This window comes from Choloepus didactylus, chromosome 4 (genome assembly GCF_015220235.1).
Source record: "Choloepus didactylus isolate mChoDid1 chromosome 4, mChoDid1.pri, whole genome shotgun sequence".
Lineage (NCBI taxonomy): Eukaryota > Metazoa > Chordata > Mammalia > Pilosa > Megalonychidae > Choloepus > Choloepus didactylus.
In genome coordinates this window covers 89,116,016-89,129,653 of record NC_051310.1, presented here as the reverse complement: position 1 = coordinate 89,129,653, position 13,638 = coordinate 89,116,016, and the positions used below count along the sequence as shown (strand labels likewise).

The 13,638-nt window shown below is 43.1% G+C and overlaps 2 protein-coding genes across 2 annotated transcripts in view; both read right to left on the bottom strand.

The window, feature by feature from the left end:
• Window positions 1-11,551, bottom strand: part of AGBL1 (ATP/GTP binding protein like 1) — a 1,004,372-nt gene extending 992,821 nt beyond the window's left edge. The window contains exon 1 of the mRNA XM_037832989.1: window positions 11,522-11,551. The gene's annotated coding sequence lies outside the window, so the exon portion shown is untranslated. The remainder of the gene's footprint in view (window positions 1-11,521) is intronic.
• Window positions 11,552-12,079: 528 nt separating this feature from the next.
• Window positions 12,080-12,340, bottom strand: LOC119532730 (DNA-directed RNA polymerase II subunit RPB4-like). The gene has a single exon (XM_037835067.1). The coding sequence runs from the start codon at window positions 12,338-12,340 to the stop codon at window positions 12,080-12,082; it is 261 nt and encodes an 86-aa protein (XP_037690995.1).
• Between the last annotated feature and the right edge of the window lie 1,298 nt (window positions 12,341-13,638).

Sequence of the window (13,638 nt, the reverse complement as noted above, 5' to 3'; positions counted from 1 at the left end):
GAATAAAGTTAGGGGATGCTTCGGGATGGAAAGGCCCTTGGGAATATAATTGTGCTGCTGCTTTACGGAGTATCTGGATATACCTAGGAATACCTGGGCACAGAGTAGCCGCTGAGTCTCACTTATGGTTTCTACATTCATTACCCCAACCCCCATCATCAGCAAATACATATTCAGATCCTGCTCTGTACCTAGCTCTAAGCCAACTGCCATTGGGGATTAGCAGAGATGGTGATAAATCAAAAATTAAAAACAAAAAATAAAAACACATTCCTTCTCTCCAGAGACTTAAAACTAATGTAAAGTCAAGTCATATTAAAAATTTAAACTGCAATAAAAGGTAGAATATGCCAAATGGCAAGCAAGAGTTCCAGATGCTAGTTCTATGATGTGGAGATCACTGACTTGGGTATACGAAGGTAGTTTTGACCTGTGATTGCAACACAATGGAAGAATGAAATAGTTAACTAAAGCAGTTGTGACAGCTGTGATCATAGTTGTCCTGCATCTGCTACAAATCATTGAAGGCTCACCAGGTGCCGCGGAGTGGGTTGAGCACTCAGGGTTTGGGGCCCCACCAGACAAGGTGACTTGAGGAGTTAAGCGATGCTGCCCCCTAGAGGTCGACTGAGACCTGTCACTCAATACTGGAGACCTGAGCAAAGGTGCAGCCACTGCCCTTGATGTGCTTGATGTCCCAGTGCTCTGTGGCTTGAAGTCCAGATGCCCTGCCTCACATTTGGGGTTCAGACATGCACAGATATTCCGCTCCCTGGGGACCCCCTCAAAGGGAGTCCTAACCTCAGAGCTCACAGGATGTCTGGCTGAGTGGACCAGGCTGAGAGCTGAGCCAGGAAGCTGTTGAGGGCAGGTTCAGGGTCAGGAAGGGGTGGGCCTGACCATCACTGCCCCCCACTCCCCCTCCCCACTACAAACAAAGAGTCTGAGAATCTGGGAGAAGAGGTTGTCGTCTTCTCTCTGGTTCAGAGGAAAGGGCTCTACCACCAGCAGGCACAAAAAACCTGCTGGAAACTCCGGGAAAGAGCTAGTCTTCAGAAATGCAAGTTCTTTCTCTACCTGCCAGTGAGTTCACATCAGCAGGGAGCCGGGCTGGACAGTGGTTCTCAGCAGAGGACAGGCAAGCAGCCCGCCCCTGGGGACTCTGTCGGCTGAAGTTGTCCCAGTTGTACTTGTGTCAACTCATCCCACAAGTGAGGTGGTACTGTTATCATCATTTTTACAAATGAGAAAATCGATGGTCACAAAAACTACCAGTTTCCTCAGGCCACTAAGTTAAAAAGTGGCAAAGCCAGGACACTGCCCCCAAAAACTCTGCTTTCGGTCACTCTAGCTCTTCCCGGGGTGGGGTGGGCAGTATCAGGATTAGCATTCATGAGTAAAAATTAGTAGGGAAATAAATTTTAATCATTAGAATCCTAACAAGAAAAAGTGTAACTTAGATATGCCTGAGGCTTGAATGTGTAGCAATCTGTAGTCAAATTACCTTTATGAAGATCAACTCAGGGTACCCTAAAAAATTGCAAACTCAAAAGTATTCGGAGAAATTCTAATGTAAAACAGCTCACAACCTGCTGTCTATTTCCACACTTATTTCTGTTACGCACCGCCTCTGCTGTGTTGGAAGTTAAATGGCCGTAGGAGAAATAGTTTAACTCTTATTCCAGAGCAGGGAAGGAAAGAAGCTTTTACCCACAGTCCAATGTAAAGCAAACTCCCATTTTTCTAATAATATGTTTTTTAAAATAAGAGCTTTGGGGTCAACTCAAATATGCAAACTTTCTAGGGATGTGGAAGAAAGAGTCAAATGTCTACTGATAAATATTTCACTTATTCTCTTAGGTGCTAAGTGTTCTGCAGTGGCATAACTTGAATTTTTTTGTCATGCATTGCTATAAATCTGAAACTGGAGCCATGTCCATCTGCAATCACAGCTTCCTTTATAGTCACTTGCACTTGGGGTTGATAGCATCTTCCTTAGTTCCTGACTTTCTAACAGAAAGAAATGCAAGATCTAAGTGCAGAAATGCAAAACCTAAAAATAGATGCGTGGATTTTGCAAAATAGTTCTATTTTCATGATTTTTTCTTAATTTTATGGAATCAAGAATTTAGAAAAATAATGCCTCTACCTCATATATTTTTAGAGATGCCACAAGTGATTCCAAAAAAATTCCTGAGAAAATTCAGTATTTCTTGTTAATTGCTTTATTTTCAATTATCCCATTATTTGAAAATAAAAGCTGGAATTTCTGATCTCTAATTACTATGAAGATTTTCAAAGGCATTTTTTTTTTTCAGGTATCACACTATTGGTGAAAACACAGGCTGTCTGACTGCTGTCTGGCCCAGAGAAGTTTGTGTAGCTGATGTGTCACCAACGGCACTAAACTCAAGTATGCTAAGATACTTACTAATGAGTGTGCCAAAAGCTATAAATAGGTACATCTGGGCCATGGAACACTATTCAGCAATAAAAAGAAACAAACTATTTACACATGTATCAACCTTGATGTATCTCCAGAGACTTATGGTGAGTGAAAAAAAAAAAAAAAAAAACACCCAATCCCAAAGGATACCTACTATATGGTTCCATTTATATAACATTCTTGTAATGACAAAATTAGAGAGATGGTTGAAAGACTAGTGGTTGAAAGGGGAGAAGAGGGCAGGTGACAGGATGGAAGTGGCCATAGCTATAAAAGGAGAACAAGAGGGACCTTTGGGTGATGGAAATGTTTTGAATCTTGACTGCATCGCCATCAATACCTAGTTGTGATACTGTCCTATGGTTTTGCAAGATGGTACCATTAAGAGAATCTGGGTAAGGAGTCCCTGAGCTCTCTCTGTATCGTGTCATCCAACTGCATGTGAATCTACAACTATTTCAAAATTAAAAGTTTAATTTTAAAAAAACTGTAGAGACTTCTTGAATTTTTGCAATAATTGAAAAAGTTTAGATAATTATCAGTCTTTAAAAGTTTTGCTTAAAAGCCACCTTGTGGTTCAAATGTAAGAAACTGAGAAGAACACTTGAATATTTTGTCACTCTGAAGGCATTCCCTCTGTGAGTGGGGGCAACTTCATATATAACTTCATTGTCCATGCCCTATGGAGGATAAGACTTTATTGTGCTTATCGTCTCGTTTATCCTCATCCTAACTTTTCAATACTCAGATGATGATCCACATTTTATGAGGTGAAGCAATGTTCCCAAGTCCCAAAGCTAGGACTGGCAGGTTTGGGATTTGAATACAGGTTTGTCTGAATCTATGTATTTTCTATTTCCAGAACTACTAGCCATTTAAGAGACACTCTTAGTTCACAGGAATAGAAAACCCATCAACTACAAACACTGACCCACAATATCAAGAAAAAAAGAAAAAAAGCAAAGGCACTATCAAGTAAAAAACAATTTTTCAGAGATGCAAATATGCATGTGTGATCTAAATGCAATGTGTAATCCTGTTTTGGCTCCTGGACCAGGAAATTTTTTCCCTTATAATATGGACACCCATAGTACAATTAATGAAATTGAAATAAAGCCCACAGATTAGATAATAGCATTGTATTAATGTTAATTAACTTCCTGCTTCTGATAATTGTACTGTGGTTATGTAGGAGAATGTCCTTATTTTCAGGAAATACTGAATGAAGTTTTTAGAAATAAAAGTAGTATGTCTGCAAGTTACTCTCAAAAGTGATTAGGAAAACATTACGTATTTGTATCTATATAACAACATATTTATATTTATTTTAAATATATCTATATCTATTATAGAGAAAGAGAGGTAAAATGTTAGCATTTGGGGATTGTCTTAGTTTGCCAGGCTGCTATGACACATATCACACCATGGGTTGGCCTCAACAACAGGAACATACTGGCTCATGGTTTTTAGGCTAGTAAGAAATCCAAAATCAAGATATCAGCTGGGCATGCCTTCTCCACGAGTATGTAGCATTCTGTTGCTGGTCCTGGTAATCTCTGCAGTTCCCTGGCTTATATCTCTGCCTCTCGTCACATGGCAATGGCCTCTCCTTTCTGTCTTTTGTGACTTCCGGGTTGTCTTATTAAGGCCTCCACTAATATGCATTAAGACCCTGATTCAATTGATCGCACATTAACTAAAAATGACACCTTCAAAAATACTATTTACAATGGGTTAACATCAATAGGGACATGGATTAAGACTGTCGAGGTACGTAATTCAACCTACCAGAGGGATAATGGGTGAAGGATATATAGCAATTCTTTGTACTATTTTTGCAACTTTTCTGTAAGTCTGAAATATTTTTTAATTGAAATTATTTTTTAATTGAAATATTCCAGGAAATATCCACAACAGCTATTTAGGTAACACTCCAATGATGAGCATCTTTTTGCACAACTCTTTCTTGCAAAAATATTTCCCAGATCCTTTCTTCATTCTTTTCTCTCTTTCCCTTCTCTCTACTAAAACTGAAATTAAAAGATAATCTGGCCCCAAATTCTAAACAAAGACGAGGTCTCCAAAGGTGTGATTGTTCACCCGTGGGGCACTGGGTTGATTCTGGTGACCTGGGTATCAGTCAGGACCCACACAAATGTCATTTCCAAAGGACTCCCTTGCAGCTGAGAAACAAAGTTCAAAGGAGGTGGTTTTGCCCCAAAGAGATGTTTACTCGCTGCCAGCACAGAAAAGCACCTCTGGATCCCTGCAAGTGTGGGAAATACCTCCCACCTGGTCCAGAATCTGAAAAGTCATAGTGAACAGCAGCACAGAGTGAATATGGAGCACCCAGTACCTTGCAGCAAGACAACATGAAAGAAAGCCAGGGAGGCTGGGCTTTTGATAAGCAAGAGAAAAATCAAGGGCTGGCACAACCACATTCTAGAAACACATTTTATGCAGAGTGGGTGGGATATCCACATACAAAAGAGAGCTATCATAAATGTCTAGACATATAGCAACATGCAGAACTGGAGGTCTGGGCATATGTAATATTTTCCATCAACACATCCCTAGAACACCCACAATTTAAGCAGCCCCAACTCTGCCCAGGCTGAGCTCTTGCAATGATATCCTGTACAACAGCAAATCCAGCCTGCAGCCGGCCCCAGGCTTCCAGGATGCCTCAGATCCCTGCTTCCTAGCAACATGCATTTGAAAACATTAGAGTCCGAGCCGAGCTGCCAGGCAAAGGTGGCTTGTTACTGTATTAGGAGGAGTGATTTCTCTGCTCTCCCATTCCTTATTGCCTGGCACAGTATGATGTTTCCTTGATTCTCTCTTTGACAGCTACATATTAACAGCCCCTGCTGCACAGAGCAGACTTCTGAACACCAAAACTCCTTCATACACACACACATACACACACACACACACACACACACACACACACACACACACACGCCCCAGAGGACAAGGTCAATTCTCCCCATAAATTTGTGAAACTGTTACCATAGAGACAGGCAGCGCATACCCCAAGTACAGATCAGCAGTGCCACCTAGTGGAGCGGTGATTACCCCGCCTTCCTCAAACCACACAATGTTGGATGGCAGGGGGATGCTTATTTTTTAACAGTTATTTGGTCCCCTCCCTCAATATTTCTAGGGATCTGTCCGCCAGTATCTACTTCAACCAAATTCCTTCAGGCTCATGCAGAGAGAGTCCAGCATCATATGTGACACAGGGTCCCTCATATAGCACATACAATGACAAAAAGAAACCATCGCCTAATAAGCAGGAGAATAATATTCCTCAGGGATGAGAAATAGTTGAAGTCCTTTGTGGTGGTTTGAAGCTACATGCATGTACCCCAGAAGAACATGTTCTTAAACTTACTTCATTCCTGTGGGTGTGAACACATTTAAGTAGAACGTTTTGATGAGGTGACTTCAGTTAAGATGTGGCCCACCTCAATCAAGATGGTTCTTGATCCTATTACTGGAGTCCTTTATAAGCCAAATGAAATTCAGACAGAGAGAAAAAGCCAAAGAAAGCAAGAAGCTGAAATTCAACAGATCCCAGAAAAGAAGGGAGAGACCAGAAGGCACTTCATGTGCATTTCCATGTGACAAACTCAAGACCAAAAACTGCCAGCAGCCAGCCCCAGAATGACACAGTCTTTAGGGAGAAAGCATCGCCTTGATGATGACTTAATTTGGACATTTTCCCAGCTTCAAAACTGTGAGCAATTAAATCCCCACTGTTTAACCAGCCCATTGCATGGTATTCACTTGAGCAGTCAAGGAAACTAAAACATCCTCCTTTATGATTTTATTCATTCGTTCAGCCGGCATGGCTTCTAGACCACAAACTTAGATGTGCAAGACGTAGGTTTATTTTCTATAAATGGACTTACCCATTCTACCAGGTATCAGAAAGTTAATATCAGTAAATCTGGGATCTCCTTCCCTCCTTTTATTCAAATTTCAGAGGTTTCTTGTGGTGCTGAGTCTGGGGCAGTGTGGTGGATTGAATCATGCCCCCCACAAAGACACAGTCAAGTCTTAACCCATAGTTCTGTGGGTGTGAATGCAATTGTAAGTTGGATATTAAGATGAGGCCAACTTAAACAGGGTGGATCTTAATCCAGTATGACTGGAGTCCTTACAAGACAAGAAAATTTGGACACAGAAGTAAGCCACAGAATTACCCCCAAGGAGACAGAAGGCCAGGTGATGAGAGCAGAGATGGATTACCAGCAAGCCACCATCAAAATGCTCCAGACTTTAGAGAAAGCATGACTTGCCAACACCTTCATTTTGGATTTTTAGCCTCCAAAACTGTAAGTCAATAAATTCCTGTGGTTTAAGCCAACCAATCTGTAGTATTTTGTTATAGCAGCTTTGGTAAACTAAGACAGGCAGAATGGGTTGAGAGCATCTCATCCTCAATGATCTTATCTATCCACACTTCCATGTGCAGACTAGTCCAACTTCTTGCTCCTAGAGGGCCATGACCCTGGGACAGAATGCTGGAACTCCACCTGCACCAGGCACAGGGCCTCTTCAGGCCACAACCACCCCCTACTATTCATCCCTGTCACCCTCCCTTGAGACGATGACTGTCAGGTGGTACAAGTCAAAGTGGGAAACCCTCCGAAAATTTCTCTGAATAATATTCTACCACCTCATACTTATCGCACTTCTGAGCATGACCTAATCGAACGTTGTGTTATATAAAGATGAAAATGTAGGCTCCTTCTCTTAAGTTCACAGGTTTCTGTGGAGACAGACTTGTCAACAGAGAACAGGAACATGGGGAACAATTGCTGTAAGGGAGACAAAATCCCTTCATCCAAACCAGAAGGGTTATGGAATCCTGAAGTTGTTGGATTTTAGAAAAGTAAATGGTCTATATTTTATAGATTTCATAACTTCTCTGGCAGTGTCTAGGGCAGCACCCATAATCAATTACACTCATGTGTCTGCAGCAAAATTAAGAAAAGTAAAGTGAAATAAAGACAATCAACAGCCTGATGCAAATTCAGGCAGGATTTGCCCCCAACGAGTTTTAGCACCAAAAAGGAAAATTTCTCATTTCTCAAAACTTTTGTGATTTAAGGATTGCAGATAAAAGAGTGTGCAGACCGATGCATTCAAAATGCAGAGAAGGAACTCCTCAGTAGGGCTGCAGACATCAGGGGGCTTCACAGAGGAGGTGTCTGAGCTGAGATAGCATAAGGGAGACCTGCCAGCTAGCCCAGTGGGGCATTTCAGATGATGGAGGGCAAGCACAAGGACACATATGAGGGCCAGCAGGATATGCTGGGAAGCCTCAACTAATTCAGTGTGCCTGGAAGTATTAAAACTGATTCTTCACTCTTAAACATTCCCAAGCCTCCTCAAAACTCCCTTTGCAGGAAGCCTTCCCTAACTGCTCCCCCTGCCTTATTTGTATTGCATTTGACAGTCAATAAAAAAATATTCTGTACGTTTTCTCTCAAACCACAATAGATTTGAAATTCATTAAGTGCAAATGCTGTCTTCTCTCTCTTTTGTACTGTCTGCTAGCACCTGTTCAAGGTTTTTCAATAACAGCCATCCACTACTCCCACAACTACAACCACATCTGCAACTGACAAAAATAAGAGTAACACATTCTTAAAGAGCTTGGGGAACGGAGGGCAGCAGACCTGGGAGTGAAGGAGGACGAAGGGAGGGAATCTCCCAGGAGATGTGTGTGCTCAAGTCTTCTCTTCTTTTCCTCAAATCACAGAGCAAAAGTTGCCTCCTACTCTGATCAGGAGGCAGAATCTTTTTCTGTACATTAAGTCTCGAATTAGTGCAATTTCCAATGCAGCAGTATAAATATTCAGGCAATAAAAAATAAATAAACAAAATAAACCAGGGGAGCCAGATGGAGTGGTCTTCACAGTTATTTTTGCTTCTCTGTCAAAATATTTAGCTGATACATAAATCTTTTAAAAACCATTAATTTAGCATTGCATGCAAACATTTCCATGAAAGTTAATCACCTTCACTCAATGTGGCTTCCATTTCAGCATTTCTTCAGCGCTCACCAAGGAAGGCTGGACCCAAAACCCAGAGTATAAGACTCCAAAGGGCCTTGCCTGGCAGGTCAACCCTGTTCCTGCCCTCCCAGCCCTCCCAGAAATCAGCAGGAGAAGCTGCCCCCCTGTGTTCTAAATGGATGCTGAGGAAATCTGGAGAGCCAGGAGGAGGGCAAGCAGTGCAGGGCTATTACTGGAATGTGTCTATTCTCTAGGGCTGGGTAAGTCAGCCTGAACTCCTCTGAATTCTATTTCCTATAAACTGTGTGAATGCAAAACCGTATTACTGGTTCAGAGTTGTTCAGTGTGAGGTTTTTTCCTCAGTTTTTGAAGGCATGCACGGCACAAAACCAAATATATTTTTGATAAACTGGAAACGTGAGGAAGATTTTAATGAAAGGGATTAAACCTAGGAAAAGAAGTGAAATAAGATGGAGGCAGCAGGTCAGTCTGCAACACTGTCCTCACTCCACCACGACTGGGGAGAGGATTCAGCAACAGAGCCTACTCAAGTCCACGTTCCACCAGAAGGATCAAACAGTGGCTTATGGGAGCGCCAGGGCTGCACCCTGGGAGCTGGTAGCAAACCTTCAGAGGAAGAAGGCTCAAGCAGCTATGTGAATTCCCTTTCCTTCAAGCAGGGCCGTGTGACGGACCAACTTCATGTTCAGCCTTGTGTTGGCAGTGAGAATGAAATAATAGATAAGATTCTGACCAGTCATCATGGCAGCACAGATCATCTGTGGGAGGCTGAATAATGGCCTCCAAGGACATCCACGTCCTAATTCCCGGAACCTGTGAATGTTAGCTATCTTACCTGGTAAAAGGGACTTTGCAGATGCGATTAAGTTAAGGGTCCTGAGATGGGGAGATCATCTTGGATGACCTGAGAGGGTCCAATGTAATTACAGGTCCTTATGAGAGGGAAAGAGGAGGCTCAATCAGTGGTAGGAGACGTGGCAACGGGAGCAAGAAGGAGTGATGTGAAAAAGGGACCAAGAGCCAAGGAATGAAGGCAATCTGGCCTCTAGAAGGTGAAAAGGAAAGGAAGCAGATTATCCCCTTAAGCTTCCAGAAGGAACACAGCCCTGTCAACACCTTGATTTCAGACTTCTGACCTCCAGAACTATAAGAAAAGAATGTGTGTTGTCTTAAGCCACTAAATTTGTGGTAATTTTTGTAGCAGCCACAGGAAATGAATACACAGTCCTAACTACCTAACAACAGACATCTCCACAACGTCAACACTGACGAACAGAGGAATGAATCAGGGACCCTGGGAGTCCAGAGGAGGCAAGAATTAATTCTGACTGTGAGTTCACGGAAGGCCGCACAAAGGAGGTGAGTGAGCTGTTCTTAAAAGCTGAGAGGAAGTTTTCAAGCTGGAGAAGTTCAGGAAAGCATTCCAGGCACTGGGCAAAGTATCAACAAAGACACAGGGGCAGGAAAACAAGGAACATCACGGGGCCAGACCAAGGGTGTCAGAAGAACAGTCCATAAAAATGAATTGTGACTCAACTCTAAAGTGGGGCTCACTAAATGAACCAGGGTATGGAAGAGAAATCTAACTGTTCTTCAGGAGTCTGGCTACACCCTCGAAGTCCAGGACAGTGGTGCTAGACGCCCTCTGCAGAGAGCAGGGACTAGGCTGAGGGGAGTGAGGCACTGACCCTAGGAGCAAAATTTAAGGGAGCTCCAAAAACAGCTCAGTAACCAAGTTAAATATAATTTTAATGCAATATTTTAAAATGTAAAATTAATGCAAAATGAACCCCAGGATGAACAAAATATCAAAATTTTGAATAAAAATACAATCAGTAACAGTGTCTTGCTGAGCTACATTGGAGCCTGAGACAAATGAAAAAAATCAGCCATTCTGACCCTGTCTTTATTTCAAAATTTGATATTTTGCTCATCATGGATTTTTTTTGCATTAATTTTGATTTTGGAATGGGAATTTTATGATCTATGTTTGTTACTACAATAAAAAATTTTTTAAAAATTAGGGGGAAAGGCATATACTCAAAGGTCGAGATTTAATACAATTAATAATTCTTACTGCTTCATGAAGGACATTCTTAACTGGGGAGAAAAGAATAAGGAGGAAGCTACTTGGTTTGTTTTCATAGTCTGATACCAGGATCAGGTGACACACTACCAAATTCTCGCAGTAATTTCTAAAGATGCAAGCTGACCAACCATCTATATATATTTGTTCATCTGCTGAGAAACTAATAGCAGCTAACTTTAACTGAAGGCATACTATGTATCAGACACCACTAGGCACTTCATAATAATTGTCTCATTAAATCTTCTCAAAAAATCCATGGGGTAGGTAGGTCCTATTATTATCCACATCTTACAATCAGGAACACTGAGGCTCAAAAAAGTGAAGCTGCCCAAGGGAACAAACATAGACTATTTTCTCTAAGCACTGACCAAGAATACTGGTAACCCAGGAACCATGTTATTTCAGAAAGAAAATAACAATATTTCATTTTTGCCTTCCCCAGCAGATGACATAAAACTATCATGAACTTTTAAAGCCAACTGTGTTCTTTTCCCAGCCTTCTCCTTGGGTCATGAATTCATACACAGCTGGCAAGCGCTCCAAAGAAAAACCCCCAAATTGTGAAGAAAACAGGTCTATTTCCCTTCAGAAAAATCAAAGCCAGAATGCAACTACTCTCAGTTTCCCCTCAATCAGCCTCGGATCAAGGGGCTTCAACCTGTAATGGCGCAGGGAAGGGAAGACTCTCTCCTTCCAAATCAACCCATCCAAGAACACCCATGCTACTTAGCAAGCCCAGAGCTTAGACTAGATGCCCCACACAACAAGGAGATTTCAAAGCATTCAGACCTACGAAGTCTGGCCTCAGAAGAAAAAATTTTATTTGGGGGTAACAAAATGAGTGCTTCAGAACCACTTACTCCAAGTTCACATTCTGCCAGACAGTCCAAGAGAAAGGCAAAATACCTGCCTACCTCAAAGCTAAGGACTCACCAGATGCAGCACTGTCGTCTTCAGGTGGAACTGCTCTCCATGGTGAGCTCCTTCTCCGTCTCCTGGGTTAGGCCCAATGGTGCCAACGAGCGCTCATAGTCCTGCACACTGTCATCCTTTATTTCAGAATTTCAAACAATGCATTTGTCTGGTTTAATTTTTTCCTCTTGCATCTAAGTAAGACTGGTTTCCCCCCCGGATACCAGCTTTAGATGTTCCAATCAGGTTTCAAAACTATAAACACACTGAAATTAAAACATGAAATACAGTAATAACGTAGGGGCCAAATTCCATGGCATGAGGCAGTCAACAGTCAAATCATGGCACCTCAGCCTTCGCAGAAGCTGGAGAAGACTCAGCACGCTCAGGAAGCCACAGGCAGCCACTGCAAGGCTCCTCCAAAACTGTGTCCAAGAGTCAAGTTTGAAATGGCAACCAAACCCAGACCAAGCTGCGTCTTTCTAGCCATAGGAAGCCCTTGTGTTTTCTGGAACACAGGTTCTGCCCCAGACCCCGTACTGGGGGTGTCCTCTCCCAAGCTGCAGTGAGGTTTGTGGATTAATATTGAAAGATACCCTTTGTCTGGATATCATCTTCAAACCGCTCCTCCAGGCTTGGGATCAGAGATTTGGTCTCTGGGCAGAGTTTATCCAAACAGGCCAACTCAAACTTAATCAAGCTTTTTCTGGAGTAACAAGTTCCTGTTTTTGGACCAGACTGAAGCGGGGTGTAGGGTTTGAAGTTTTCATGAAGACCTCTGAGAGCCCCCTGTACATACTGTGCACTCTCATTCTGCTGCTTTTGATGCTCCAGAAGCATAGGAACTTCTGAATTTAAAAGCGTCTCAGCTATTTCAAACTCCTTGGGAAAGATGAGCTGTAAGGAGTGCTCCACTGCCGGGTCTGCGAAAAGCTACAGCCCATCCACGTCGCTGCGCTGCGAACCTCCCGAGGCTGCCGGAAGCGGAAGTGTAGAGCCGACGGTCACGCCCCCAGAGGGGCGTGGTCTCCAGTCCCTACATTTTTAAGAGGGCAAATGTCAGTTTCTCAGGGTCTATGTGAAAGACGGCCAAAAATTCAAAGGTGATTTCCTTGGGGTGGGATGTGGGAGAGAATTTTTCTAAAGAAATTTGCAGGAGTAGAGAGAAGAGCCTGGCGTGTGTTCCCTAGCATTTAAGGGGTGCAGAGACTAGAGTATGAGGCTCACCCATCTGGAGCATTCCACCAAGGAAAAGAAAGGTTAAGAAAGAGGACAGCAGAAGGGTCTACTCCACCTCCACCCTCTGGTGGAGCACTAGAGCTGCTCTAAAGAGATCCGGAGCAAGTTAACTGGCTGCAGGGAGGGGACCCCAACAGAAGAGGCTGGGAGGGGTGTACCGCTAGGGGGACAGAAGCTGGGGAAGAGTCACAGGGACCATCAGGGTGAATCATTTACTCCCGGAAATGGTGAAGTACAGAGTGTCCACGGGGGTGTCTCGGAGGAACGTGGTAACATGCCCCACGGGAGACGCAGCCTTTGGACATGTGCCACGGGGAAGGCATTCAACAGCCAAGGGAGATGCATGAACAAAAGGGCCAGCTCAGTAAAAAGACCTTTGCCCCAGGGTTCCTCTCATCCCTCCTGGCCCCACCCTGGTAAAGCCAGAAGTGGGACAGAGGTTGTGACATGGAACAAGGAGAGTGAAATAACAGGTCACATGCCCTCCTGTGCCCCTGATAGCTGATGAAGCCTGAGCTAAACGGGGAAGGAAGACTGTTTGAATTGGCTGAGAAGTTGATGTCTTGTTTTAGGTTGGATTGGATCAGGTATCAAATACCTGAAAGGGAGGCTAATTGGTCCCCCCAAGTGACTGAGAAAGAATGGGCCTTGCTCAAAATCAGAGTGTAATTGAAGGTAGCGCAACGGGGAAAAATTAAACCAGTCTCCTAGTAGTTTCCTACAGAGTTCCACCTGTTTGGTAAACCAGTTATACTGGTTATTCTGCATTTAGTGTCTACCCCATCCCACCCTGCCCTGCTGGCTCCCTGGAGATAGGTCCCTGCAGACTGTAGCACATGGACTGTCAAGATAGCTGGCCTTCCAGTTGGTCTCAGCCATTACGAGCAGGGAGTAAGTGA

Coding starts and splice junctions, on each gene's coding strand:
- LOC119532730 (XM_037835067.1), bottom strand. CDS start 12,340: ATGCTTCTGGAGCATCAAAAGCAGCAGAATGAGAGTGCACAGTATGTA.